At 41.5% G+C, this 26,703-nt stretch overlaps 1 protein-coding gene across 1 annotated transcript in view; it reads right to left on the bottom strand.

Annotated features, from left to right (window-relative positions):
• Nucleotides 1-26,703, bottom strand: part of C9 (complement C9) — a 57,409-nt gene extending 30,706 nt beyond the window's left edge. The window contains exons 1-5 of the mRNA XM_046001202.1: nt 26,562-26,703; nt 13,468-13,573; nt 12,903-13,047; nt 12,498-12,645; nt 5,130-5,268 (exon numbers count right to left, since the gene is read on the bottom strand). Coding sequence (XP_045857158.1) covers nt 5,130-5,268; nt 12,498-12,645; nt 12,903-13,047; nt 13,468-13,573; nt 26,562-26,638 — 615 coding nt within the window. The 5' untranslated portion in view covers nt 26,639-26,703. The remainder of the gene's footprint in view (nt 1-5,129; nt 5,269-12,497; nt 12,646-12,902; nt 13,048-13,467; nt 13,574-26,561) is intronic.

Genomic DNA, 26,703 nt, shown 5'->3' with positions numbered 1-26,703 from the left:
ACAATGTTAGTTTCTCAGGATTCCACAGTAAATAAAAGAACTAGAAACTTGACTTAGAATATATATGATATAGCAAAATAAATGTTAGAACAGAAAGGAAAACAGAGGCTGTTACATTAATTTGCAGGTGGGGCATCTAACCAAAACAGAGAACTCAGAAGAGAAAGCTGATGGGGGAGTGGTAATCAAAAACCAGGTCAGGAATGACCTTTTTCTCCCTTCCACAGAGACTGACTATTATCCTGCTGGCTACAAGGCAACACTCACTAAATTTAAGCAGCAAAGTGATAAGATCAGGCTTATCATTTATCTTCATACTGATGTGTGTGGAATAAATTGAAACTGGGCAAAACTAGAAGTCTGAAGCTGGTAAGAAGACTCTCATAGCAGCTTCGTTGAGAAATGAAAGATGCTTAAAGCTCTGGCTATGGCAGTGGAAATGGAGAAGAGGAGACATATTTAGGATACATTAAAAAATAATGGAACTTGGAGATTGATTGGATATTGTAGGCTTCGAGGGAGATGTGTCTATAGAGGAAGTCATTAGGATGATTCCCATATTTTGAATTTAGTAATTAGGAAGATATCATTTCATTGTTTCATTGTACCCATTTAAGTGAAGAATTCAAGAGGAAGAGTCAGGGAACTGGATGTAAGAGTGGATATCAGCTTTGGGTATGTTAACTGTGTGATGACTAATACAACTAGCTATGTAGGTATCCAGCTCAGAGGGACACATGGACTGGAATAAGATTATTCGTAAACCATCAGGTTAGAGGTGAAAACTGAAGCCACAGAAGAGAATGAAATCAACCCAAGGAGAATATGTAGACAGAGACTAGTGAAACAAGGCAAAGTAGGAACTCTGGTGAGACCTATAGGTCTTAGGGCTGTCCTAAGTAAAGGGAACTCAAAAGAAACTTCAAGATGGACATTGGCAATGTTCAAGATGGACTTCAAGATGGACTTTGGCAAAAGGTAATAAAGATTTGGTGTTACGGGCTGTACTGTGTTCCTCCCAAATTCATGTATGTAAGTCCAAAGCCCATGTACCTCAGAATGTGACTATATTTGGAGATACAATCATGAAAGAGTTAATTAAATTAAAATGAGGTCATTAAAATGAGCTCTAACCCAACACGACTGGTGCCTTTCTAAAAAGAGGAGGTTATAACTCAGACCAGAGGGAAGAGGCCGTGGAGATACAGGAAAAATGGCATCTACAAGCCAAGGAGAGAGGCCTCAGAAGAAACCTAATCTCAGATTTCTAGACTCTCAAATTGTGAGAAAATAAATTTCTGTGGTCTGAACCATCCAGTCTGTGTTACTTTGTTATGGCAGCCCTAGTGAACTAATATAGTTAGTGAATTAATGGAAATGCAAAAATTGAGACAGCAAATATAGATAAGAAGAATATGTGGAGATGGATGTTTCCTTCTTGTGTTTGTGTTTCTTTTGGTGAGAGTCTTGAAGTATTTCTTTTTATATATTAAGAGTGGCGGTGCGGGGGAGACAAAAGAGAGAAGCATTGATAGAAGGCTTCCTTGGATCATCAGCAAGGTACATGGCATGGAATCCAGCATATAGAAAGACACAGTCTCTACTGAGACAGAAGAGAAAGATGTTAAGGGTAGACTGAGTGAGAAGTAAGTTTGTACACAAGGATAACTTTGAAGAAAAAACTAGAAAATTCTTGACTAGGCTTGAGTATTCTCTGTTAAGTTGAAGCTAACTCCATCTATTGAGCTCAAGGTCAGAATGGTCAGATGAGGAGCTTGAGGGGGGTTGCTGGAAATTTTAAACCACCCCTGTGGGGACTGGGGGACAGGGTAGTGCAGTCTTGGGGGAAGAGTGTGGACCTGCTGAGCTGTGTGGAGGCCCCGGGTGAAGCTATAATGCCACCAGTTCTTATGGCGTCATGATTTTCTCTAAGCAGTACAAGTTCACAAGAGGGCCAGAAAAATAATAGGGATCATCTAAAGTTGGAGTGTTTCTGGTTTATAGAAGGAATAGAAGGCAAGGACACTGATAATATTATCGAGAGTGGTCAAAATGGATCGGGATTGATTAGAGGAAGGAATTGAGGACCGGAGGAGCAAGATGGACTGGGAGGAAAGCCATGCCAAAGAATTGGGTCTTGATGGGACCCAAGAGTTCATTTGTGGTCATAAATGAGGGTGAGAGCTGAGAGATGGGCCAGTTGCAGTGAGGCAAAGGGTTAAATGCTGGATTCCCCAATGTTCAGATGCCAGGGGCAGCACAGTTCTGCTGAACACAGGCTAAGGATGGGAGTGACTCTGGTAAAACAGACACAGGAAGTTAAGAGGCAACAAGAAGACACTGGCAGCCCACAGGATGTAAAATCACCAGGTTTCAGGCAGGATTTGGGGTGGAAAGGACAACTAGAATCCAGGTGCATTTTAAAATTCTTCATTGATCTCTTAAATCTTATGTATTCATGGTGACCCAGGTTTATAGAGAATGGTAATGAAAACCTGAAATCTGATTTACAAATTGTTACTTTCCAGAACAAAAGTGGGGAGGATCAAAGAAAGCTAAGGAAAAAGTAACTGATTTGTACATGTCACCATCCCTGTTTTCTTCCCCATAATTGCAGGCTTCAGTGGTTCAGTATTACTTCTGACTTACTAGATAGCCAGTAAACCTTGACCTGTAATGTGAATGCTAATTACACACTAAATTGTAGTGAAGTCTTTTACTAATTATATTCTTTAAAAAAGGAATGATAGCAAATATTTATTGAGGGTTTGCTATGTGCCAGTCACTTCCCGGCTGTTTTAGACTTATTTATCTTTACAAGATAGGCACCAATATTTCTATTTTACACATGAGGGAATGGAGGCACAATGAGATCTCACTGCTGCTTAGGAGCGGAGCCAGGATTCCATTTTATGTACTGTGTTCTGGAGAGCCAGAGAACCAGAGCCACATTTGAGAGAAGAGGCACTGAGGGAGTGTGAATGTGTCAGAGGCAGACGTCATTATTAAGAAATATTCCTCATACACCAATAGTTCGGTAGAATTCTTTCAAAACATAAAAGACAGTAAATTACTGTCTCTGAGTAGCAAAGACAGGATTTTAAAAATTAATTCATCCAACGAAAATGTGTTGAGCATCATGTGTACACATATATTGCATAGGGTATTAGCATAACAGGCTATAAGGAAGTATAAAATGCATTCATTTACGATACTAAAATACACCAAAAAATGAAGTAAACTATCCCATTGGATATTAGAAGGTGTAGGAAGAAATTCTAATGAATCAAAATAGAGATTTCCATTGAATAAGCTCATGTTCTTTTATGTATAGTAGAAACAAATTTGGCTACTTGCCAAGACTCTCACAGACGAGAGTGAGGGGACCACCAGCTGTTGTAGCACCAAGAAGGTGATCTGGGGACTTTAGCAAGCCTCCAGCCAACTCCACCAGCACTCCTCCTTAGCCGACACCGACTCACCATCCAGGCCCATAATCCTCTCTGCTTTTTTTTTTTTTTTATAATCAACCTGATGCCAAGACTCATTTAGAGATGTTATTCTGATCTGAACTGATAAAAAGTTGCTACAGTCTTCATTTCTCCCACTTTGTGTGAACATCAATTAGTTTTGCTTGGCTATGAGATGCTGCTCCCAACTTCCGTGGGACAGAAGCAATATACGGGGTAAATAACACATCACCTTTGTGAAATCCAAAATACTGAGTACAGAAACCCATCTATTTCCAGGGTTGTAAAGAAGAGAAAACAGGGGATTTTCTCTCCAAATGGAGCTTCAAGATCAGTCATAGGCAAGGTCCTGGCCCTGACCATCTCATGTCACTCATGGTCATTCCTACCCCTAGAGAGAAGCTAAGAGGCTGATCACAGGGACGGAGAGAGGAAAACTATATGACGCAGACCTGAGAACTAAAAAACAAAGTAAGATGCCAACAACCCTTCCTCCATCAGCAATGACAAAGGTCACCTTATCTTTGCAGTATTCTTTTTTAAGAAATTAGAACTTTTGTAATAACCTTTAGAAGGATGATCATCGTCCCCTCAAAAAGGTGCTTAAAGAAGGTAAACGTGGCATGAGGGGGGAAAAGTCAATAATCCAACATGTTCCCTTAAATTTGTGGGGAAATGATTCTATGCTGGACTTACAAGTACAAAAAAAAAAAAAGAAAAAGGATAATGTGGTCATACATGTAAGAAACGCCAGTTGAAGAGTACAGAATGTAAAATCTTTAGTATTCATGGAAGAGTAGGAATGCCAGAGGCTGCAATATGTATGGACTGTTTTACAACATTATTAAAAATAAAAGAAATATTAACTACAATTATATAAAAGTATACGTGTTTTGGGAAATGTTGTGAGTGACAACAGTGATAAAAGACTGCAAAAACTGAATAAAGTAAACAGTATAGATCGCCAATGGGACCACTGAAAAAAAAGATTTTTGTAGCTCCTGTTTCAGAGTAAGCTAATTATTATTCTTTATTTTTATCTTGCTCAGACCCCAAAAAATCTCTCTAATGGTGATAACTAGTAATCCTTTAAATGAAGGGGTCCAATCTGTGGATGGTTCTAGAGAATTTACGTGACTTTCAAGAAGGCGGTTACATTTGGGGTGGCACTGGGTAGAGTAAACATCATTTTAAGAAATAGTTTAACAAGAGTTAGAGGGGTTTGAAGTGAGTGAAAACAGCCACTTACATTAGTTAGGCAGGCTTTACCAAGGGGAATGCTGAGGAAAAAACCAATGTCAAGATGAGTTTTTTTGGTAGACTAGCAAAAAAATGAGCTTAAATAGCATGAGCAGTGTACCCAGTACTTACATCAGCATTAATTTAATTTATAGTTTTATCAGAATCTTAGATGATTCTTTGTATAGAGTCTGGGTATTTGCCAAAACTATCACTAGGTGCACATTACTGAGGGTTGGTTGTAGACCACCGGGAGTTTCCTAAAGAGATCAAAGCTATACGTCTTCTTCTTTTCAGTCAATCGTATATTCCCATCAGATTCTCATTCTACTGAAATTTTCACATTATTTAGTATTACATTTATTGAAGTGGCTTTTCAGCTAAAAGCTGAGCAAAGCTTTTGCTTCTGAGGAGACTTACTTCATAGGCCAGAGAAGCCACGTTCCAGGGTCTGCGGTAGTAGACCTGGGTGGTTCCATCCCGAATGCGGTCGCAGAGTCCATGGTAGTACTCATTGTCAAAAGGTGTGGTTAGGGGGTCCATCCCTAAGATGTTGATCCTGAAAATGAACAGAGTAATATCAGAGATCCCAGGAGCTAACGCAAGGCAGTCCTCTGAGGCTGGGGAAAGAGAGAGCTTTGGCTCATGTCCCCATCACCCCATATATGCATGATATAATCAAGAACAGAAGCAAGAGTCTGCTCACTTCTGCTTTACGTCTCTGGCAGCAAGCATACCTTAGGAAGGCCTTATAAACTTCCAGGCAACGAAGGCACTGTTGAGAGCACAATGAAAGAAATGCAATAACTGGGGAACCAGGGACCATCTGGCTCCTAGAGTCTAAATTCCACCGCTGTAACTCTGAGCTAACCTCCCTTAGTGAGCTAAGAGCCAACTCTGTAATTCCACCTATTTAAATTATTTGAGAACAGAGCATCTCAGGGGAGTTGTATAACATATGCATGTAATTTTTAATCTATGAATCAACATTGGGGCTCTTTCTCTCCCCATTCTCTTTAAACATAAGCCTTTTCCTCCAGCAGTCTCATTGCTTGTCAAGAACCTCATTCCCTCCAGGCTTTATTATTTCTATGATACTTTCCAGGGGGAAATACAAAGATTTCAGCATCCTGACAAGGCATTTTCCAAAGTTCTACTTTTTCCTCTCAGCAAAATATTTTTATTTGGCAAGCTTTAATTCAGGAACAGAAATATTATTTAGCTTTAAAAAAGTTAAGTTTGATTTGTAGACTTAAAAGCAATGTATGAACAAGGAGCAGTTCATTCTTTGAGAATTACACTTCTGTTAATTGGAGGAACGGCCATTTGCTGTCTAGTCCGAAATATATGGCTCCAGATCAGGGAGGTCAAGGAAGGGTTTGCTCTGTACATCTATGACTGAGTTTGACACAAAAGCAGAAATTCTTCCATGGCTCTAGACCACATCCCAAACTCCAATGAACTGGACTATAAATCTGGATGTTGGTTTCAAGAGTAATTTGTCAAAGGGTGTTGATAGTTTGCTCTAAAACCCATTGTTAATGGAAGAAAAATAATCGAGAATATGTTACTGCCAGTGGGTTAGTTAAAAACAACATCTTCATGTAAACAGCACAATCTTTTTTTTTTAAGATTTTATTTATTTATTTGAGAGAGAGAGAGAGAAAGACCTTGAGCTGGGGGAATGAGGCAGAGGGACAAGCAGACTCCCTACTGAGCAGGGAGCCTGATATGGGGCTTGAACCCAGGAAGCTGGGATCATGACCTGAGTGAAATCAGATGCTTAACTGACTGAACCACCCAGGTGCCTCCAAATGGCACATTCTTTTTTTTATTTTATTTTTTTTTTTTTATTTGTTTATTTACAGCATAACAGTGTTCATTGTTTTGGCATCACATTCTTAATGAAATTTGAATCTGCAAAGAAAATGACGTTACAACTTAACTTTAAAGGAAGGTACTTAAGGAGCCAATTTAGGAATATCTTTCTCAGAGTTAAATGTACAGTTAAAATTAACCACTTCTGACTTTTTGCTCTACCAGAATCTTTCATGAAAAATACTATGGCCCTAAAATTTAACATAGGGCCAAAAATCAGATTTAGTTGAATAAGAAAGAAAAGTTTACTTTCTCGGACATCTAATGCCTCATGACAGGTTAACATTTCAGCTTCACTTCTTCACCCATCTCTGTATCCACAGCAAATGAGTCATAATTTTTTTTCCCTTTGGTATGACTAAGGTTTTGATACAAAGACAAGGAACACTGGAAACAAATGATCTGTGTCTGTTTCTTCAACAAGCCAGTACATTTTCTTTGTTCTATAGTGAACGTGTCCTTCAAAAATCTCTATTAACAGAGACCCTGTACCTCTTCACTTACAGGGAATAATGACATTAGTCTTTGCTTATAATAATGATGAACTCTTGGGTGACTATGATACCCTCGCAGAGTGTAGTGTTTGTAGTAAATAACGAGTAATATTAAAAGAGTTAATACACAGTCTTTGATCTCATGAAAATTATATTCAAACTGGGGAGTCGGACATATAACCACCAATTTCAAAAAAGAGTCCAAGGTCAAATACACTTGACAAGCCAATGAGCAGCACAGGCAATTGCCGCGCAGGTTTCCAAAAGGAAGAAAACCCATGGCAGCGTCATAAATAGAGGTTAGAAGAAGCAGGATTTGATTTGGGTGCTGCAGAATGGGGACGGAAGGGCAGGTGGAACGGTGTGAGCAAAATCCTGCAGGTGGAAATGTGTATGGCATGATTTCAGGCAGTAGTCTTCAGATTTTCTGTTCATCTACTCTATAAAAAATTATGACAAATTTTGCTGCCTGCACAATGTTGGCGTGACATCTAAGATTTTTCATCTTAACTTTAAGCAGTTGCAAAGGATATAATTTCTCAGCATGCTATAAATATTTACATCTTACAGTTATTTTGCCTCTTTTTAAAATCCAATGAACTCTAAAATATAAAATCCAATGAACTATAAATGCCATAGTGATGGTGGGTGTCCAATCCCTGCAATGTTTATATTTCTTTAGCAACTAGACATTTTGTAGTATTCCTTTTGATTCTTTTTTTTTAAAAGACACTTTATTTTTTAGAGCAGTTTTAGGTTCACGGAAAAACGAGTGAAAGATATAGAGATTTCCCATATGAACCCACTCCCTTTTGATTCTTCAATCTATTTTTCTAGTCCATTTCCACCACAGAAATTTAGCTTAATGTAATGTTATTTTAGCTTGGAAGTTTTAATGGATCACTTTTTAAATACATTTTTGTACCAAAAAGGTATTAATTGAAATTTTATAAATAATAAGTATCCTTTGACTATTGGGTCTAAATAATTTAAAACTCCTCTGGTTGAGTTACAATTATTAGCAGTATATATATGTATATTAAAAAATTTTAAATAGTTAACAAACTTTTTTTTTTTTTGGTAAAGGGGTCTCGATGAAATGAATGGATGTCTTTTTTAATTGAGTGATTAGTTCTTGCCTTCATGGATGAATATTACTTATTGCTAGAAAAAGACAAGATTCATGATCAATTGTATTCCTACTTTCCATTTTTATAGATATTAATGTTGATAAACTTTACTCACGTACGTAAGTGGAAAAGAATAGAAGGCATTTTGTCATGGCAAGGTCACTTGATTCTTTGATCTTCCGAGTTTTGCGCCAAAAAAGATCACTAGTCTATCATTAGGGATCATTTTTATAACCCATTATCTGATATTTGATTACAATATCTTTCAAAAAGAAGTAGCGATGGGTTGACTTAGAAGACACTGGCATCCAACTCAGCACCAATATTTGGAAATGTTGATTGGTTCTTCCACCACAGAGTAAAACTGAGATTGGTGAAGGGGGCACTCTTCTTTTGGAAGGTGATAGTTAAATGATTGTAAAAGGGGAGAGGAGAGGGGAGAATGGGCTTCACAACTTGGATCCTACTGAGTTGCTAAACTTTCCGAGTTTATGAAAAATATGTTATGTATGGAATTGAAGATTCACTGTTTGTTCAATAGATGAGTTAAGCCACTAATAGTTGAGAGAACTATTACCTTAAAACTTACCTGTTTCCCCCTTAGAAAGTCTTTGCATCCCACAGTATGCATACCCCACTTGGAAGATTTTTGTTTTATAGAACAGCAAATTGACTAGTTGGCTGCATCCATCTGGAAAATTGCAATGAAACTGCTCCACAGTCTAAAGCACGACTAAGGAAGAAATGTTTCAAAACCTTTGACTTGGTTCCACCACTACAGAGACAGCCAGTCTAGTCTAGAATGAGCCAATTTTTTTATTCGGCCAAGAAACATGAAAACTTCTCATGGTTGGAATGTCATCGCCTGGGAAATAAAAAGAGCATGTGTATTTTGGCAGCACCTAGAGATGCCTGTTTTCATGCCAACATCTAGAACCATAAGCAGTTCCAATTTGCCAGGTGAACAGAAAAGAAAGCTCCCTCCACAGAAGGGGTGCTATACTTAGATCACATAAAAAAGTAATTTGTTGCATACCATACATCATTTACAGCTGGCTTGGATTTCTATTTTTTCAATAAGCACAATATGGATTGGGGATATCCCTAAACACTTCTGGAGAACCTCAAATGCCTGCAAGGCAGAAGGCGGAAACATTTGTGTTACAAGGGAATTCTGCTGGCATTAAGAATTTAAGGGGGAGTCCTTCAAATGAAAAAAAAAAAAGGTATAAATTAATGACTATGGGTACTTGTGACTTTCATGTGTGAAAAGAGTCTGATTGTATATGACTGCTGGTGAGACTTGTTGAGATTTTCCAGATAGGATTGCATAGAAGCAGTTTCTAAGCCTGTTGCTATGACTAGGGTGTTTACTCCTATTACTTCTATTCAATATATCCCAGAGCCCCTTGGAAGAATAATGGCCAAGCATGGTAAATAAATACAGAATGTTCATAGGATTGAAGAATATCACCTATATAATAAAGCATGTCATTTTGAGAATTCTTCTTAAATAGTAATTACTGATTTCCTCTCTTCTGTACTCTTAATTCAAAAATTCAGAAAATCAACTTAAGGAGTTTCATTTTCTAAGGTTAGTTTTGCTTTGAAGCTAGGGTGTTGATTTATGGGCTTTGCAGTGATGGGGGGAAATGACGTGGGTGGTGATGAGCATAGGGGGAGAGGCCAAGGTAAGGTGGCATGATGAAAAAAATACAGTTTTCTAAAAGTCAGAGAAACTTGGGTTTAGTTCCACTAGAAAATAAAGAGTTCTGCTAGAATCGAAAGAGACTAAGCTGGTCTTGCTGGCTTCCCTCCTTTTTTTTTTTTTTCCCCTCTGTAAAGTGAATATAATACTTTCTCTGACAACCTCAGGATTATTATGAAAAATCTATAGAAAAAAATGTAGGAAAGAAAGTTCAAAGCATTATGCCAATAAAAGCTGTTGGAGAATAATAAATAGACTTTAGGAAGACTGGTTACAGGTAATTATTCATGGTAATGAACAATAAATGAGGAATTTAATAAGAAAAACTGGTGAAATTATTCTATGAGGACCTACTTCATTTTCACCTCTTCAGCCAAATTTCCCCATGGCGGGGGGGCCCCACCCTCTTCCTTGGTCCTGAAGACTCAACCCTATGTCATTCCCTGTCACCAGCCCTTACCGTGGCAAAAGATGATATAATTATCTGGCTCCCTGGGATGCCTCATTATGAAACTTTCTAGCAAATGCTGTATAATCCATTTCTCTATTCTCTGAACAAAGAAAACTAATAGATTATGAATGATTGTATTTCAGCTAATTGGGCTAAAATTTCTATATCCTTTCACAAGGTGTAAATTTGCATTGAGTGAAAATACATAATATGTGCAAAGCCCTGCTTCAAGCCCATCTGTTTAGATTAAGGAGAAAACTGCTTCTTGGATCCCAAATACAACAAAAACAATGTCATAATGGACTTTGACCATGGACTCAACAGTCTCTCCCTGAGGAAAGCAGGAGAAAGAGTCAGAACTCATTGGAGCAGGCTGTGATCTGGTTATAAGGTGTCCGACAACCCCCATACCATTTACTGACAATTATTAAAAGAACTTCCTGTGTTTGGAGACAAAGACCATACACTGTATTCAAGACTCCTACCTTCAGGCTAAGGGCCAAAGACACTTAGTAAGCAATACTTCAATGCTGCTAGGATGAGATTTTATATGTGAGTAAAGGGTGTGTGAAATGTTTTATCCATTCCCTAACTCTTGGTACCCTGGATTTTTTTCCTTATTGAGATTCAACAAGTGCAAGTTCAATCTAGCTTGGAGGGAGAAGACATCTCGGTTTTTAGCCAACCCTGATCCAGAGGCTTTACCTTGGGAACTGCCCCCTACCCTGGATAGGGTTTCTCAGTCTGAGCTCTACTGACGCTGTGGGTCTGGCCACTGTGTGCCTTTCAGGACTGGCCCAATCCAGGGCCTCTACCCACTGGATATCGGCATGCTCCCTCACCCCCTGAGTCCTCCGCCTCATTCCCCACAGTTATGACCACTAGAATAGTTTCCAGACATCGTCAAATGTCCTCTGGGGAGCAAATCACCCCTGGTTGAGAACCAGTACCTTAGTCCCTCTATTAGCCTTGCTTTTACCATTGCCCTCATCTTCTTTCCTCTCCTTATCCCCGTCCCAGGAATTAAGTCCTGAACCTGAATTTACTTCTAGGGACCTAGTTTCAATCTTACCTGATGCTAATTGACAGTATTTTAGAAGCACTTATTTTCATTAATTTATGAGCTGATTGACTGATTCACCTATTTGTCTACTCCCCAGTGTTGATGGAGCATCTATGATGAACCAGGCACTGAGATTTATGAGGTTGATAAGACACATCGCATGGCGGACAGTGAAACAGAGCCACGTGCCATCTCTGTCAATAGGCCAGTGGATGTGGGAAAAGATGTGTCTCTGTTGAGCACAATCTGGCAACAAATCTACCCAAAGTACCATTACTGAAAACAGCTCATAACAACAAATGGAAACTATGCCACGGTCATCCCTGGAATGTTCTCTGACTATATGGAACAGAACAGAACAGAACAGCCCCTTGGGCCCACATCATTTTCCACATTCCTAGAACAGAGATCTCTGGTCAGCGGTCTTTATTCTGTAAAACTCTTGAGTTCTAAACTGTCCAAGACTTCCCATCTGAGCTTAGCTGGCCCTAGCCCCGACGTTTTGCACAGAAAATGGGCGAAACTTCACTTTGTAATGAGAACCAGAGTCTCAACACCATCACCAACCAACATCACAACTGCTTCTTCTGCACTTCCCTCTTGGGTCAGCTCTACAATGCTTACTCTACTGAGAACTTACAACCAGACGTTGATCCAGAACAAGCTCCCATGGAAGACAGCCTTCCCAACAATTCGAACATCTGAACGGCCAGACCCACCACTGGCAATTCAATGTCAAGTGATAACATGTCACTTGAACATGGCTGTGGCCTTTCTGAAGTTCTTAACTGAGGTAGGTCTGTCAACTCCTGCTGGACTCGGAGAAAATCACTGATCATCCGGATTCTACAGACCCCTTCCTGAGGACGGACACCTTGTCCAAATGATCTTGAGATACTGACTTCACACTTACCTTCTTTTAAGCTCAAGCGTGTTTCAAGGAGAATGCAGACCGGGGGGCTGCCCTGCCCTCGTGCAGACCCTCCACCGCCCTAGCACAGCAAGAAAAGATGGAGGTTCCTTTCTCCCATCTTCATCTAGAAACATTTCAGCCAAATACAGACCCGTAGCCTGCTGTCCGCCCCAGCTCGGATTCTTCCACGACTCTGTCACGGCAGGGGCGACGGGGATCACCTTCACAATCATCCTCGTCTGAAAAGTCCCCGCAGTCATTATCACCATTACACAGAAGCCGTCTCTTGATGCATCGGCCTGTGATCAAAATCAAGAAAGACACTGTGTGTTTCATGCCAGATTTCCTCTCTCTTCTTGAAGTAAGCAAATGGACTTTAATGATAGAGGGGGAGGCAACAGGCACACACTTGAATTCTTTGTACAACATTTACAGAAAGCCCTTTCACCGGCCCCTTTAGCACTTGGAAACATAAGCATGTAAAAGCAGGCTTTGTTCTTTTCGTTCGCGAGTGTGCACAGAAGCCCATGGGCAGTAAGGCGGGTGCGAGGATTACCTGTACCACATTTAAAGTCAGCGCCGCAGTCCTCCTCCTCGTCTTCACAGGGTTCAGTGGGCTCACACAGTTGTCTGTCTCCCACCGCCTCTATGCACTTCTGCCCGTTGTATTGCCCAAAGATCTCAATGTTCCTTGAACGGAACTGTGTAAAACAAGCTGGAAATATTAGAATTTCGATGGCCAAAAAAGGGTAATGATCTAAAACTGCGTCCACAGCACTGTAGCCCTCTAGACCCAGTTAAGTTGATTGTTTCAAGATGGAAGCCCTAAAAGTAGGCACCAATATTAAAGTAATACCTGGCATGCTAGGGTTGGCTGTCTCTCCTTCAGCATCCGGTTCTTCAAGGCACACATTTATTATTGTGTGCCATGGTAAGATTTCTAGGCAAATTGAGCCTCATCCATGTAGATATTTGTCTTTCCTTCTTAGTTGGGAACTCAGTGGGGGTGGGGGTGGGGTGGGGGCTCCCTGCCTCCTAGTCCTTTTCCTGGAGATGTTGGCAACACAGTTTCCATTTGGGGTCATTGGTGGGGAATGACATTGGTGGGGAATGACACTTACTTTTAGTCTGAGGCAAGGGTCACATTCCGACCATTCGCTCCAGGAGCTCATTCTGCAGTCTATGGGAAGTGGCTTCTCATTGTCTTCTACTACCTGGGGGCTATAACTAAGAGAACAGAATCATCAACTTCATGGCGTGACTCGTGTCTGTGTCCAAGAAGTCTTCCCGAACCGGTCTGATTTATTTACTATTTTTCTGCTTTCCCAATAAAAGAACTTTTCCTTTTTTTTCTAAGACTTTTTTTTAAGTTTATTTGAGAGAGCGCGAGTGAGAGATAGAGCATGTGCAGAGGAAGAGGGAGAAGCAGGCTCCTGCTGAGCAGGGAGCCCCATGAGGGACTTGATCCCAGGAGGCTGAGATGGTGACCTAAGTCAAAGGCAGATGCTTAACCGACTGAGCCACCCAGGAGCCCCGAAAATCAAATAAATTATCCTTTTACTAGATCTCTCATCCATTTGACATTGGATCATAAGCTGCTTTATGTTTTCTTTTTTTTTATGTTGTATTTTTAATTTTTTTTCTTTTCTTTTTTCTTTTTTTGTTTATTTACAGCATAACAGTGTTCATTGTTTTGGCATCACACCCAGTGCTCCATGCAGTACGTGCCCTCCCTATTACCCACCACCTGGTTCCTCAACCTCCCACCCCCCCCCCCCCCGCCCCTTCAAAACCCTCTGGTTGTTTTTCAGAGTCCATAGTCTCTCATGGTTCATCTCCCCTTCCAGTTTCCCTCAACTCCCTCTCCTCTCCATCTCCCCATGTCCTCCATGTTCTTTGTTATGCTCCACAAATAAGTGAGACCATATGATACTTGACTCTCTCTGCTTGACTTATTTCGCTCAGCATAATCTCTTCCAGTCCCGTCCATGTTGCTACAAAAGTTGGGTATTCATCCTTTCTGATAGAGGCATAATACTCCATTGTGTATATGGACCACATCTTCCTTATCCATTCATCCGTCGAAGGATATCTTGGTTCTTTCCACAGTTTGGCGACCGTGGCCATTGCTGCAATAAACATTGGGGTACAGATGGCTCTTCTTTTCACTACATCTGTATCTTTGGGGTAAATACCCAGCAGTGCAATTGCAGGGTCATAGGGAAGCTCTATTCTTAATTTCTTCAGGAATCTCCACACTGTTCTCCAAAGTGGCTGCACTAACTTGCATTCCCACCAACAGTGGAAGAGGGTTCCGCTTTCTCCACATCCTCTCCAACACACGTTGTTTCCTGTCTTGCTAATTTTGGCCATTCTAACTGGTGTCAGGTGGTATCTCAATGTTGTTTTAATTTGAATCTCCCTGATGGCTAGTGCTTTATGTTTTCAATTGGTCTTCTTATTGAATTCTTGTACTGCTTTGTGACTTAACTTTCAACCTAACCACAACATAGTAATGGTGATGAGGGAAACAGGCAAGTCATCATGCTGCCTGTTTATGTGCGTTAGTCTCAGATTTCCTGCTACCGTCTAGAAAGCTTTTTTCATTTTGCTTCCCCCAGAGTCTGAAAAAGCCTCCAATTGCCAGGTTCTCTTGTAAGCCAGCAGCACCTGGGAGACCAGCTTTCCTACCCCTGCTCTGTTCACATCCTAAACAAGACTTACCCTTCACACTCTGCTTCAGGACTAACCCCTCACCATTCTGCATTTTAACACCTATACTTTGGCCCTTACAACCTTCCCTCCCACCCCCAGACCCAAAGCTCAGCTGTGCTTTTCTGAGCTTTGAACTTTCTTTCTTGGTTCACCATTTGGATCTCTTCTGGTTACAACACCTCCTTGGATGACGACCTTCTTTAATGAAAGAAAACAAACAAACAAAAAAACAAACCAAACGCAAAAACCACTAAACAAGCATCCTATGAATGTGCTGCCCCGACTACCCAGAGCTGGCACCTGTCCTTTCTAGAGTGCAGCCTCTTACTCCAGAGGGCTGGCCCTGTAAGGCTTATGCCTCCACGAAGGCTCAAGATCCCAGCTCTCTCAGACCTTGACCAACTGAACATGGTCTCCATTAAAACTCTTTCTCCCTCCCAGTTTCTTTCCATGTGTTGCATATTGTATTCAAGTTTTTGATACTAAACAGAAAGAAGCAAATGAATGAGCAAAAGAGACCTTCTTTGTGAACTCCACATTTCCTTCCAGCTCCCATTCCTGCCCTTTCACAATGTCACTTTGTAAAAGAATTGTTATCAACATATTTGTTTCTCTTTCATAAAAAAGAAAAAAAAAAGAGTTTCATCTCCTCCTTCATCTTTAGGTACCTCTTAAATTCTCTCATCCTTTTAGCCAACTTCCCTGGGAGAGTAGTTTGAACCCTGTATTTTGTTCCTTACTCCCAATCACTGCACAGCCCTCCTACCCCAGGGACATGGCTCTGGCCAAAGTCAATGATGACTGCCATGTGGCTCACTTGGTCCTTTTAGTGCTTCTCTCGTTGATTTCCTCACAGGGGTCAATGCAATTGGCCATTCTTGCTGTTTAAAACACTCTCTTCCCAGGGCGCCTGGGTAGCTCAGTGGGTTAAGCTGCTGCCTTTGGCTCAGGTCATGATCTCAGGGTCCTGGGATCGAGTCCCGCATTGGGCTCTATGCTCAGCAAGGAGCCTGCTTCCCTCTCTCTCTCTCTCTGCCTGCCTCTCTATCTACTTGTGATCTCTCTCTGTCAAATAAATAAATAAAACACTCTCTTCCCTTGGACTGAATGACACTAAACTACCATTTCTTCTTTCTCTTCCTTCGGTTCTCCTACTCACCCATGTGTTCCTCCTCCTTAGATCGTCTCTGGAATGCTATTTTTCCAGGCCTTGTCCTTGAATCCACTTTTTTGTTTTTTCTCTCCACACTTTCTCAAGGCTTTGGTTTCAATGCCTATGCTAATGACACTCAGAGATAAGTCTGCCGTCCAGACATCTCTCCTAAATTTTAAGCTCTTGGATAAAACTCCCAACTGGACATCTGCACTTGAATTTCATGATGGCCCATTGAACTCAAAATATTCTCAAAACAAATTCATCATTTTTTCTCTCCTCTCAAAGCTGTACCTCCCCTGTACTTACCGTCTGGGTGAACAGCACTTTCATTTATGCAGCTGGCCTGACCAGAGGCTTGGGTGCTGCCTGTCTTATCCTGCAACCCTCACACTCATCACCTATAGATAATCAACCATTAAAATCTATTGTTTCATCTCATAAATGACTCTCACATCCATCCATCCTTCAGCTCTGCCAGATGCTTCTCTGTTCTACACTAACATTACATCTCTCCTGGATGACAACAATGTCTTGCTAATCCAGTTCCCATAAATTGTACATAGGATCTTCTAAAAATGCATATTTGATTGTACCATACCCCTCCTGAAAACATTTCTGGAAGCTTCCTATCACTCTTATGATAAAATCCAAATTTTCTAACATGGTGCGGCAGGCAGAATTATGACACCCCAACATGTCCCCAGCCCAATCCCTAGAATCTGAGAATATTTTACCTTAGATGGCAGAAAGGTGTCTGTAGATGTGACTAAAGAAATATTATTCTGGGTGGACTCATTCCGAATGTGTAAGCTCCTAAACGCAGAAGAACAGTTCAGGGAGATATGAAGACAGAAGAAGAGGTAGGAGAAATTCAAAGCATAAGAAGGGACCCCACTGGCTCTTGCTGGCTGTGAAAGTGGAAAGAAGCCATGAACCAAGGAAGTCAGGTAGCCTCCAGAAGCTGGAAGAACCAAGAAAATGGATTCCCCCTTAGAGCCTCTGGAAAGGTATTTGCAGCCCTGGTACTCTTTGATTTCCTCTTGATGATTCCCCAGGGTTCTGCTTATTTTGCCTCCAAGTAACCAGGTATCTGGTGCAATGAAGGGAAAACTCCCTTGGTTCTAGAAACTGCACCCTGTAGAGCGGCTTCAATGAATAGCTTGTTCAGAGGGTACAGTACGGACTGAAGGATGACGATGGAAGGTGAAATCCACTGTAAACACTCCAGAGTGACAAGTCTTTTGCTGGCAAGCCTAGAACCCAGCCCACAATGAGGGCTGCTGAGAAAGGCTATTCATCTGTTTCACACACAGGGACCAGGATTCTGCTCCAAAGACATTGGCATCACCACAGACTGTTCTCTAACATCTTTTACATAAATAATAGCACTACATAAATTATGTACACGCTGATTCCCTTCTTTCTCAGCTTCTAACTTAAGGACTCCTTTTCTTTTTTACAGGTTCAACTCATGCTCTGGACTTAGTACAGAGTTCTGCCTTCGATCTTTTATTCCCTCCTAGACCACGATTTGGGTTCATCCCTGGAATGACCCTATCCTCTGAAAGACCCCCAGAAAGGTCCTCTGATCACATCCTTGTCCTGGCAGTGGGACTTACAACCTTCTAGATAACAGGTGCCGTGTATATGTCATAATCAGATACCACAACCGTGTGGCTGAAACAACAGAAATCTATCTTCTCATAGTTCTGAAGGCTAGAAGTCTGAGATCAAGCTGTCGGCTGGGTTGGTTTCTTGCGAGGATTCTCTCCTGGGCTTGTATATGGCTGGCTTCTCCCTGTGTATTTGATGATCTTTCCTCTCTACAGTTGTGTGCAAATTTACTCTTCTTATAAGGACTCTTCTTAGAAGTCGTATTGGATCAGAGCCCAGCAAAATGAACCTGTCTTAACTTAATTACCTCTTTAAGGACCTTAACTCCAAACACAGTCATATTCTGAGGTATTGGAGGTTAGGCTTCAACATATGAATGGGGGTAGGGGACACAATTCAGCCTACAACATTCAATAAGTGTTTTTTTAACTAAGTAGTTTCTTCTATTTAATTTTTTTTTAATTTTTAAAAAGATTTTATTTATTTGACAGAGAAAGACACAGTGAGAGAGGGAACACAAGCAGGGGGAGTGGCAGAGGGAGAAGCAGGGAGCCTGATGTGGGGATAGATCCCAGGACACTGGGATCATGACCTGAGGCGAAGGCAGCAGCTTAACGACAGAGCCACCCAGGCACCCCCAGTTTCTTCTATTTCTCTTCTAGTTTTACTAGACAATTTTCAAATCTCATTTCTCATTAACCTTTTATTCTAACCTCTGAGACATAAATTTTGTAGGTTTATTAGTTCTCTTTTACAGATGAGGAACTAAAACCAGAATTATACCACTTATCCAAAGTTGAACAGTTAGTGGTAAAACTGGATTCAGAATCAATCTCTCTCCACTCCTAGTTCACTGCAATTTTGCCCTGTTCCCTATGCTATATTCCCCTCCCATCACCATGTAAATCCTCTTTGAAATGACCTAAACGGTCATAACTTTGTCAATACTTTTTTTCCCCTCCTTCCTCCCTCCCCTCCTCCCCTCCTCCTCCCTTCTTCCTTCCTTTCTCCCTCCCTCCCTTCCTTCCTTCCTTAATAGAGCCATTCTTTAAAGCATATCAGTTGGGGGGTGCCTGGGTGGCTCAGTTGATTTATTATTATTATTTTTTTAAAGATTTTATTTATTTATTTGATAGAGAAGAGAGACAGGCAGAGAGAGGAAGGGAAGCAGCTCCTGCTTCCCTTCCCTTCCAGGTGGGGCTCGATCCCAGGACCCTGAGATCATGACCTGAGCCAAAGGCAGAGGCTTAACATACTGAGCCACCCAGGTGTCCCGGCTCAGTTGATTTAGAGTCTGCCTTCGGCTTAGGTCTTGATTTCAGGGTCCAGGGATCAAGCCCTGCATCTGGCTCTCTACTAGTGGGGAGCCTGCTTCTCTCTCTCCCACTCCCCCTACTTGTGCTCTTTCTCCCCCCGCCCCACCATCAAATAAATAAATGAAATCTTTAAAGCATATCAGTTGGGCAGCTTGGTTCTTTTCTGGATCTATTTTAAGCTTAAACCTAAATAAATGGTGTCAAATTGGACAAAAATAAGCTGGAAAGTGTGTGAGCACCTGGCTGTTTTCCCTTTATTGCACCAGATACCTGGTTACTTGGAGGCAAAATAAACAGGACCCTGGGGAATCATCAGCAGGAAATAGTAGACTATGCAAAAGGAATGCTGTACTGAAATGAATGCACCACATAAATATTAAGAAAGAAGATGAGTGATCTTGGATAGCTCCTTCTAAGCCCACCGCTTCCTCCTGAGCTCCTCTGACTCACTAGGCGGATAATGTTTTGTGGCTCAAAGACTGTGTATGTACAATGCTTACCACCTGCCTTTTGCCCTGCTGAGTTATTAGGCGGACTGGAGAAGTATTTGCAAAGCACTTTCTGGATTCCTAGATGAAATGTGTTTATCAAGTAAAACGTATCTCTAAGTGTTTCAATCTCAGCTTGAAAGTCACTTCCCAGATCAAAGTGATGTACATCAGCACGACAGGAGGTCTAAGTCTGAGCCAGGAATGCATTCAATGAAGGGCCATTGATGCACGCCTGCTCCCATCTCCTGCCCATGAAGAGATTCCAGCTTTAGTAAAAGGAAACCTCCGGAGCAGATCACACTCCAGGACACATTGCGGCAGACCCAGGCGAAAAAAACACCTGCTGTAGGAAGGAATCTTTTTGTCAATAAATAAGGCAATGTGGCTCCTTTGAGTCGCGAAATATAAGCTTCTTAGGATTGCATTCTTAACCCACAGATCTGCCAGTTGTTAGTTCATGCAATTCATCAAACGAAAAGGTAATATGACAACAGTGTCCAACACTCATTTTTTTAGGACCTTTCCTGATTTCCCAAGTCTTAACTTAAGAGCTTCTCTCAGGTGCTCCCAATGAGCCAATATTCAATGACCCTCAAGGAGGGCCTGCTCTGTGTCAGGAATGGTTCTAGTTTCTAGTGTCTGGGGCTACAAAACACTGTCTTTACCACCACAGAGCCTGCATTCTAGTGGGTGAGATACAGTAAACGAGAATCCAGCAAATATACCACGCAGTATCAGTGAAGACATGTGAGCGGTAAAAGAAAGGAAAGCAGGGTAAGAGGAGGGCTCTCGGGCTGGGGTTGAGGAGGGAGCTTTCTTGTATGGAGTCAAAGAACCCTCTCAGAGGAGGTATGGTGATGTAAAAATGGGTTCACAATTTTTTTGGCCATTCTTCCCAACAAAGATGGGTTCTAAGTGCCCTTCGCCTGAAGCCGGTAGTATCTTTCTTAACACCCTGTTGAGCAGAATGTGATGGAAGTGAGCCTGCATGTTTTAAAGGCTAAGGTTTGAGAAGGCCATGCAAGTTCTGCTGGCTTATCTCAAGACATGTGGTCTGTGAGCCCTTTCCCACTATGGATAAAACTGACTACTCTGAGTCTACCACATGGAGGACAGAGAGAAAGAGAGACGTGGAGACAGGTTCTCAAGGAGACTTAATTGTTCTAGCCCCTAGAGGTTTGAGTCTTCCCAGCCCAAGTGACAGACACAAAAGTGAAGAAACCAACATAAGAATCCCGGGCCAAGCCACCATCTGCTACATCTATGTGGGAGACCCTTGGGAATCCCTACATGGAGCTCAGTCCACCCTTAGACTCATGAACCAGTGAAATAATCAGTATTATTTTAAGCTACTGCTTTGGGATGGTTTGTTACATAGCAAAATTGACCAAAACAGATGATACTTAGTTAGATACTTGGATGCATTCAGAGAGAAGCTATGTGAGTATCTGGAAAAGGAACGTTCTGTGCTAGGGGAAAGTAAGTGCAAAGGCCCTGAGACAGTATATCAGAGGCACCGAAGTATAGAGACAGAGAAGAGTGAGCGAAAAGGAGGGTGGCTGATGTGCCTGGAGAAACAGGTAGGGTGCCTCTCCTGCTTTGTAAGCTGTGGTGAGGAGTTTGGATCTGATTCTGAGCTTGATGGAAATTCTTAGAGGAGTATGAGAACAGGAGTAACACCCAGAGTTATGTTTTCAAAAGACTTAAAAATGTCTCTGGTTGTTAGATGGAAAATTGACTAGTGGGATGTGGGCGAGGCTGGATACAGGCCAGAAATGATAGTGATTTGGGCTAGAACAGTCACAGTGGAGACAGCAGGCAGTGGGCAGATTTGGGATATATTTTAAAGATAATACCAACAGATGTGCTGTTAGATTGCCTGTGGGAAGGATGCAAATAGAGGAGTCAAGTGTGATTCCCAGGTTATTACCCGAGTAAGCCAGTGAGTGGTGTAGTCTGGGTGAGGTCAGTGGAGAAATCAGTGGGTATGTTTTGGACATGTTAAGTTTGGGATGCCTCTTCGATTTTCAAGAGCTGCTGGCTTAAGTAATTAGACATTGTGTTCAAGGAAGTGAGTGCACCATAGATATAAATTTGAGATTTGTCAAAATGCAAGTGTTATGTCCCTCCATGAGGCTGGATGTGAGTGTGTATGGATGGAGTAAGGCTGAGGATGAGCCAACATTCAGTGGAAGTTGTTACAACATGTCTGTAGATTAATGGCAATGATTTGGTACAAAGGGAGCTATTGATGATGTAAGAGAGAGGGGGCCAAGTTACAGGTGCAAAGTCCTTGCAGGGGCTGGAACCAAGCCAGTCGTTGAGTGGAATGGTGAAATGGTGGAATGGTGGAAGTCACAGGAGCACATCTTCCCTAGCATCATGGGTTTCACTTGGAACCTTGGCTGTTTCAATCACTGTGTATTTGTTTATATTCCTTAGTCGACTCTAAGCTAGTGAGGGGAGAAATCCTTGTAATGTGTTCAGTATTACACTGCAGTTCCTGATGTAATGTCTGGTCAGTGTTGCAAACTCAATAAATATTTGCTGTATTACCGAGATGAATAAACAAATGACCCTTCTGGTCCAATAGTAGTTGGTGAATAAATATCTGTTAACTTGTATCAAATATGAATATTAAAAACACAGGTGTATACAGCCAAAGAAGGAGGGAAAACTGACATTTTGGATATCTTCAATTTAATAATTAAGCCTAGCTTTTTCATTAACAGATGTTTGGGTGCTTTTCCAGACCGTTGAGATAAATTTAATTCAAATAAATTGAATAATAATTACTAACATTTGGGAGTGCTTAGTTTACCAGGAATTCTTTGAAGCCTTTATTCTTATTACCTAACTTAATTTTTACATCAGGTCTATGAGATATCTATTACTAGCATTATCACACTTTAAAGATAATGAACTTGAGCCACAGAGATGGTGAATAATTTTCCTCGATTTACACAGCAGAGGGCACCTGGTGGCCAGGTTGGGATTCAAACCCAGGCAGTTTCTCTCTAAGGTGGCTGCCTACCTAACCGCTCCTGGGACTTCCAACTCCCAGTTTAGTGCTCTTTCTTAATTACTTGAAAAATGAAGAATAAGATAAATATAAAAATTGTAATTACACCAAACACACCACCGATATAGTCAAAAGATGAATGACAGGTGGGGGAGATGTTCGTAATTCATACCAGAGACAAAGGACTAGTTTATAAAGTGGTCATAGAAATCCATAAGGGAAAGACAAGAAACTCAATAGGTAAAAGAATAAAGAACATGGACATTCACAAAGGAAAACATACCCATGTTCTTTAAACAGATAAAAGATACGCAACATTCTTGTGGGAATCATTTCATCATGTATAAAAACATTGAATCATCATGATGTACACCTGAAACTTAATAGGATATTGTATATCAATTATACCTCAATTAAAAAATAATAAAATGAGATAGAGGGAACTTAAAACTATTTGAAGATAGGATTTGTTTTTTTTACCTATGAGACTGGCAAATACCAAAAAGCTGACCGAAAGCTGTTGACAAGTCTGTGGTTCAGTAAGCATTCTCATTCTCTGCTGGGGAACGTGCAAAGTGGTACCAAACTCCGGGAGCCTCAGGGCCATTTTAGCGAAGTGACAAAGGTGATTTCCTTGTGATTCCTTTACAGCACTTCTGGGAATTTGTCCTCAGGTATAATTATCCACTTGCAAAATGATATAGGACTAAAAATACCCATTGCAAGGTTGTTGCAAAAAATTGGAAATAACTGAAGTGTTTATCCGTCAAAGATGAATTAGCTGGACTGCATATCCACACAATGGGAAATTAATCAGTTGTGAGGAAAATTAGGAAGTTCCTTCTAAATTGATACGACAAGGTTTCCAGGATATACTGTAAAGGGAAAAGCAAAATACAAGACAGTATGTGAAAGAAAGGGGAAGAATAAGATTACATATGACTCTATGCTTTAATCTGCACTAAAACATTCTGGAAGGATGCACAGGAGACTAATGAAGGTGGCTGCCTAGGAGAATGGGGTAGGGTGGGAGGGGGTAAGATTCTAAGTACTTTATACGTAAGAACTTAAATCTCATGATAAGTTATGGGTGGGGAAATCAAGACTTCTCAAGGTACACTTCGTTATATTTTTTGATCTTTGAACCCCGTAAATGTGTTGTTTATTTACAAATTAAAAAGAAAATATAATGATAGCTGTGCTCATGGAGCCCTCAAAGCGGGACGGTCACTGTGCTGAGGACATGGCGTGAATTATCAGGAATTTCCCATAGCAAGTCACAGTTTTATTTCCACTTTGAGGTGAGGAACAGATTTAGAGAAATTAAGGACTTTGCCTCAGGTTACAAAGCTAATAAACAATGGACCCTGGAATCAAACTCAGGACACCTGCTTCCAGGACCTGTGTTAAGAGCTATGACTCTCCTAACTGGTTCTAACATTTCTATTCTACTTGAAGAAACCCAAGAGATACTGTCCCATTTATGATCTATCCTCATGGGCACTCTTATGTTCGCAAACAAAGGGTTATTCATCGATCCCTAATAATTCACCGGTAGCAATAGTTCACTGTCACTTGGCTTCAGGTGAAACGTGTGCAGCCGGATGATAATCCCTGAAGGCTGGCTGTAACTCGATTTCTTCCTTTCCTCCAAACTGGAAAGCACATTCAAGTAATAGCAAGTTGTTATTTTAAAGAACAGTTTGCATATACTGAGTTTTGTGCCAGGCACAGTTGCTTTAAGTACAATATATATATTATAATTTAACCGTCACAGAGACCCTTATTAGATAGGTGCTATTGTTGTCACTGTTAAGGGGTGAATTCTGTCCCCCCACCCCATTCCCCCATCCAGGAAGTTAAAGTTCGAACCTCTATACCACAGAATGTGACCTTATTTGAGAAGAGGGTCTTTACAGAGGAAATCAAGTTAAAGGGAATTTATTATGGTGGGCCCTAATCCAGTATCACTGGTGTCCTTCTACAAAGAGAAAATTTAGAACCTGACAAACAGGCATAGAGGAAGGATTGAAGATAGCCCTGTGGTGCCAGAGGCAGGCACTGAAATGAGGTAACTACAAGCCAAGGATGACAAAGATTGCCAGCTACCAGCAGAAGCAGAGAGGGATCATACCTAGGGTCTCAGAGGGAGGACGGCCCTGTGGACACCTTGATTTCAGACTTCCAGCCTCCAGAATCGTCAGGTAATAGATTTCTGTTTGAAGCTGCCTGATTTCTGGTACTAGGAAAAGAATACAGCTGCCACCCTACAGATGAGGGAACCAAGGTACAGAAAGTTTGAGTAACGTGCTCAAACGTACATGGTTTGTTCGTTAGTAATGGCGCCTGGAGCTGAGTTTGGGAAGCCTCACTCCAGATGATGCTCCGTTCTGATCAACTCTGTATTTAAAAAAAATCATTTGCAAACTCCAGTGCTCTGGTCGAACTATGTGTCTCACTTCCTGACGAATCTGAACACTCTGTTTTGACCTCAACCCTCTGTTAAGGGGCAGAGCACGGAGTGTCCGAGCAGGGTAACCCTCATAAACTCCTAAGGGCCTTGGAAGTGAGGCGCTTGAAGCCGAATCCGGCTCAGCAGTGCATCTGTTCTGAGCTGGGGGGCCGGCTAGGGGGCCTTTGCGGTCCTCCCTGAAACAGCTGAGTGCGGCCAGGACCCAGGGACACAAACTTCAAAGTGGTTGCAGGCTTCCCTGCAAGACTCTCCTTTTTGATCAGCGGGAGTCTCAATCCAGGAATGCGGGTTGTTTAAATTATTTTTTTTAACTTAAGAAAGGGTCAGGGTAAGTACCAGAAGGCTAAAGCAACTTTTAATAACTGCCTTCCCAAATCCCCTTTGTCCCCGATGCCGGGTAAGTGAAAATGTTTCCGAATGGAACACAGCTTTTTAGCTCACACCACATGCCGAGTGGGGCCCAGGAGGCGTGGCGGCCCCCAAGGTAGCCGAGAGGCTTGTGAGGATGTGCTTGCCATGGCCATGAGTTTTCCAAACAGAATTTGGTTAAACTAAGAGTCAGATGACCGAAGTGGAAATGGCTGCAGGTTGCAGTAATGTCTAGGCAGAGGGTGAGCGTTTGGGCAGATGTTGTCCGCCAACAATACTGTCAAAACCGGAAATAGTTCAATACTGTTTCCGGGTTTCATCATTCTGTATTGGATGGCGCACGCGTTCTCCAGCAATTCCGGGTGCAGCAGCGGTGTTCAGTAAGCAGATACTATCTTATGATTTATTTCCTGACTCAGCTTGGCATGAGTTTCCTGTTCCCAGTTAGGATCAGAACAAAAGAAGAGAAAGTCAGTCTTTGCTGGAAGCATGGCTGATGGGTCCGCAGGATGGTGATTCTTCTTGAAGGCTAGAACTACAATCCTAAGCCTGAGGTCAAAATGTGTGCCTCTGGACACAACCTGGAATGTCAAGGAGGAAAAGCAAGATACCTAACCCTCACCTGACACTGGGGCAGAAGGTGAGGTAGTCCGCGGTAAAGGGTGGTAGACATTGAGGCAGAATGAGGGAGAGATTAATTTTCTTTCTTTTAAAGTTTTCAGATGTGAAATACTGATAAACTCAGGTTTATCCATCAGACCCTGGTGAAAACCAGCTTTGTTTCATCATTCCGAGTATTGAAAGACTATCTTGGCCTTAACATTTGAATGGCTGTTTAAAAGAAGTTGCTGGAAATGGTTACAGGTCTCCTTAGAAAACTCTCAGAAACACACCCCTGTATTTTTCCTCACCCTTTTTCAAAGGTTAAACTCTGGGACTATCTATCTCAAGGTGGGTTGAAAAAAAAATTTTTTTTAACCTGCTTTCCTTCTGAGAAGTAGACCTTGAAATATCAAAGCCGGAAGTGAAATTCCAGAGACAAACGGAAAAGCAACTCACCTAGGAGTGGGCCCGGCGATCAGGACACTTATTTCTAAAATGCATAGTGCAAAGGCAAACCTCTGGCTGGCAGCCATCTGTTCTGACTAGGCGGCCCCGCGTGGAATGGCCAGATGGGTCCTGCAAGGCATTTATCAGCAAA

This window comes from Meles meles, chromosome 3 (assembly GCF_922984935.1).
Source record: "Meles meles chromosome 3, mMelMel3.1 paternal haplotype, whole genome shotgun sequence".
Taxonomy (NCBI): domain Eukaryota; kingdom Metazoa; phylum Chordata; class Mammalia; order Carnivora; family Mustelidae; genus Meles; species Meles meles.
Note: the sequence above shows the minus strand (reverse complement) of the source record. Positions and strands in the feature narration are given on the sequence as shown.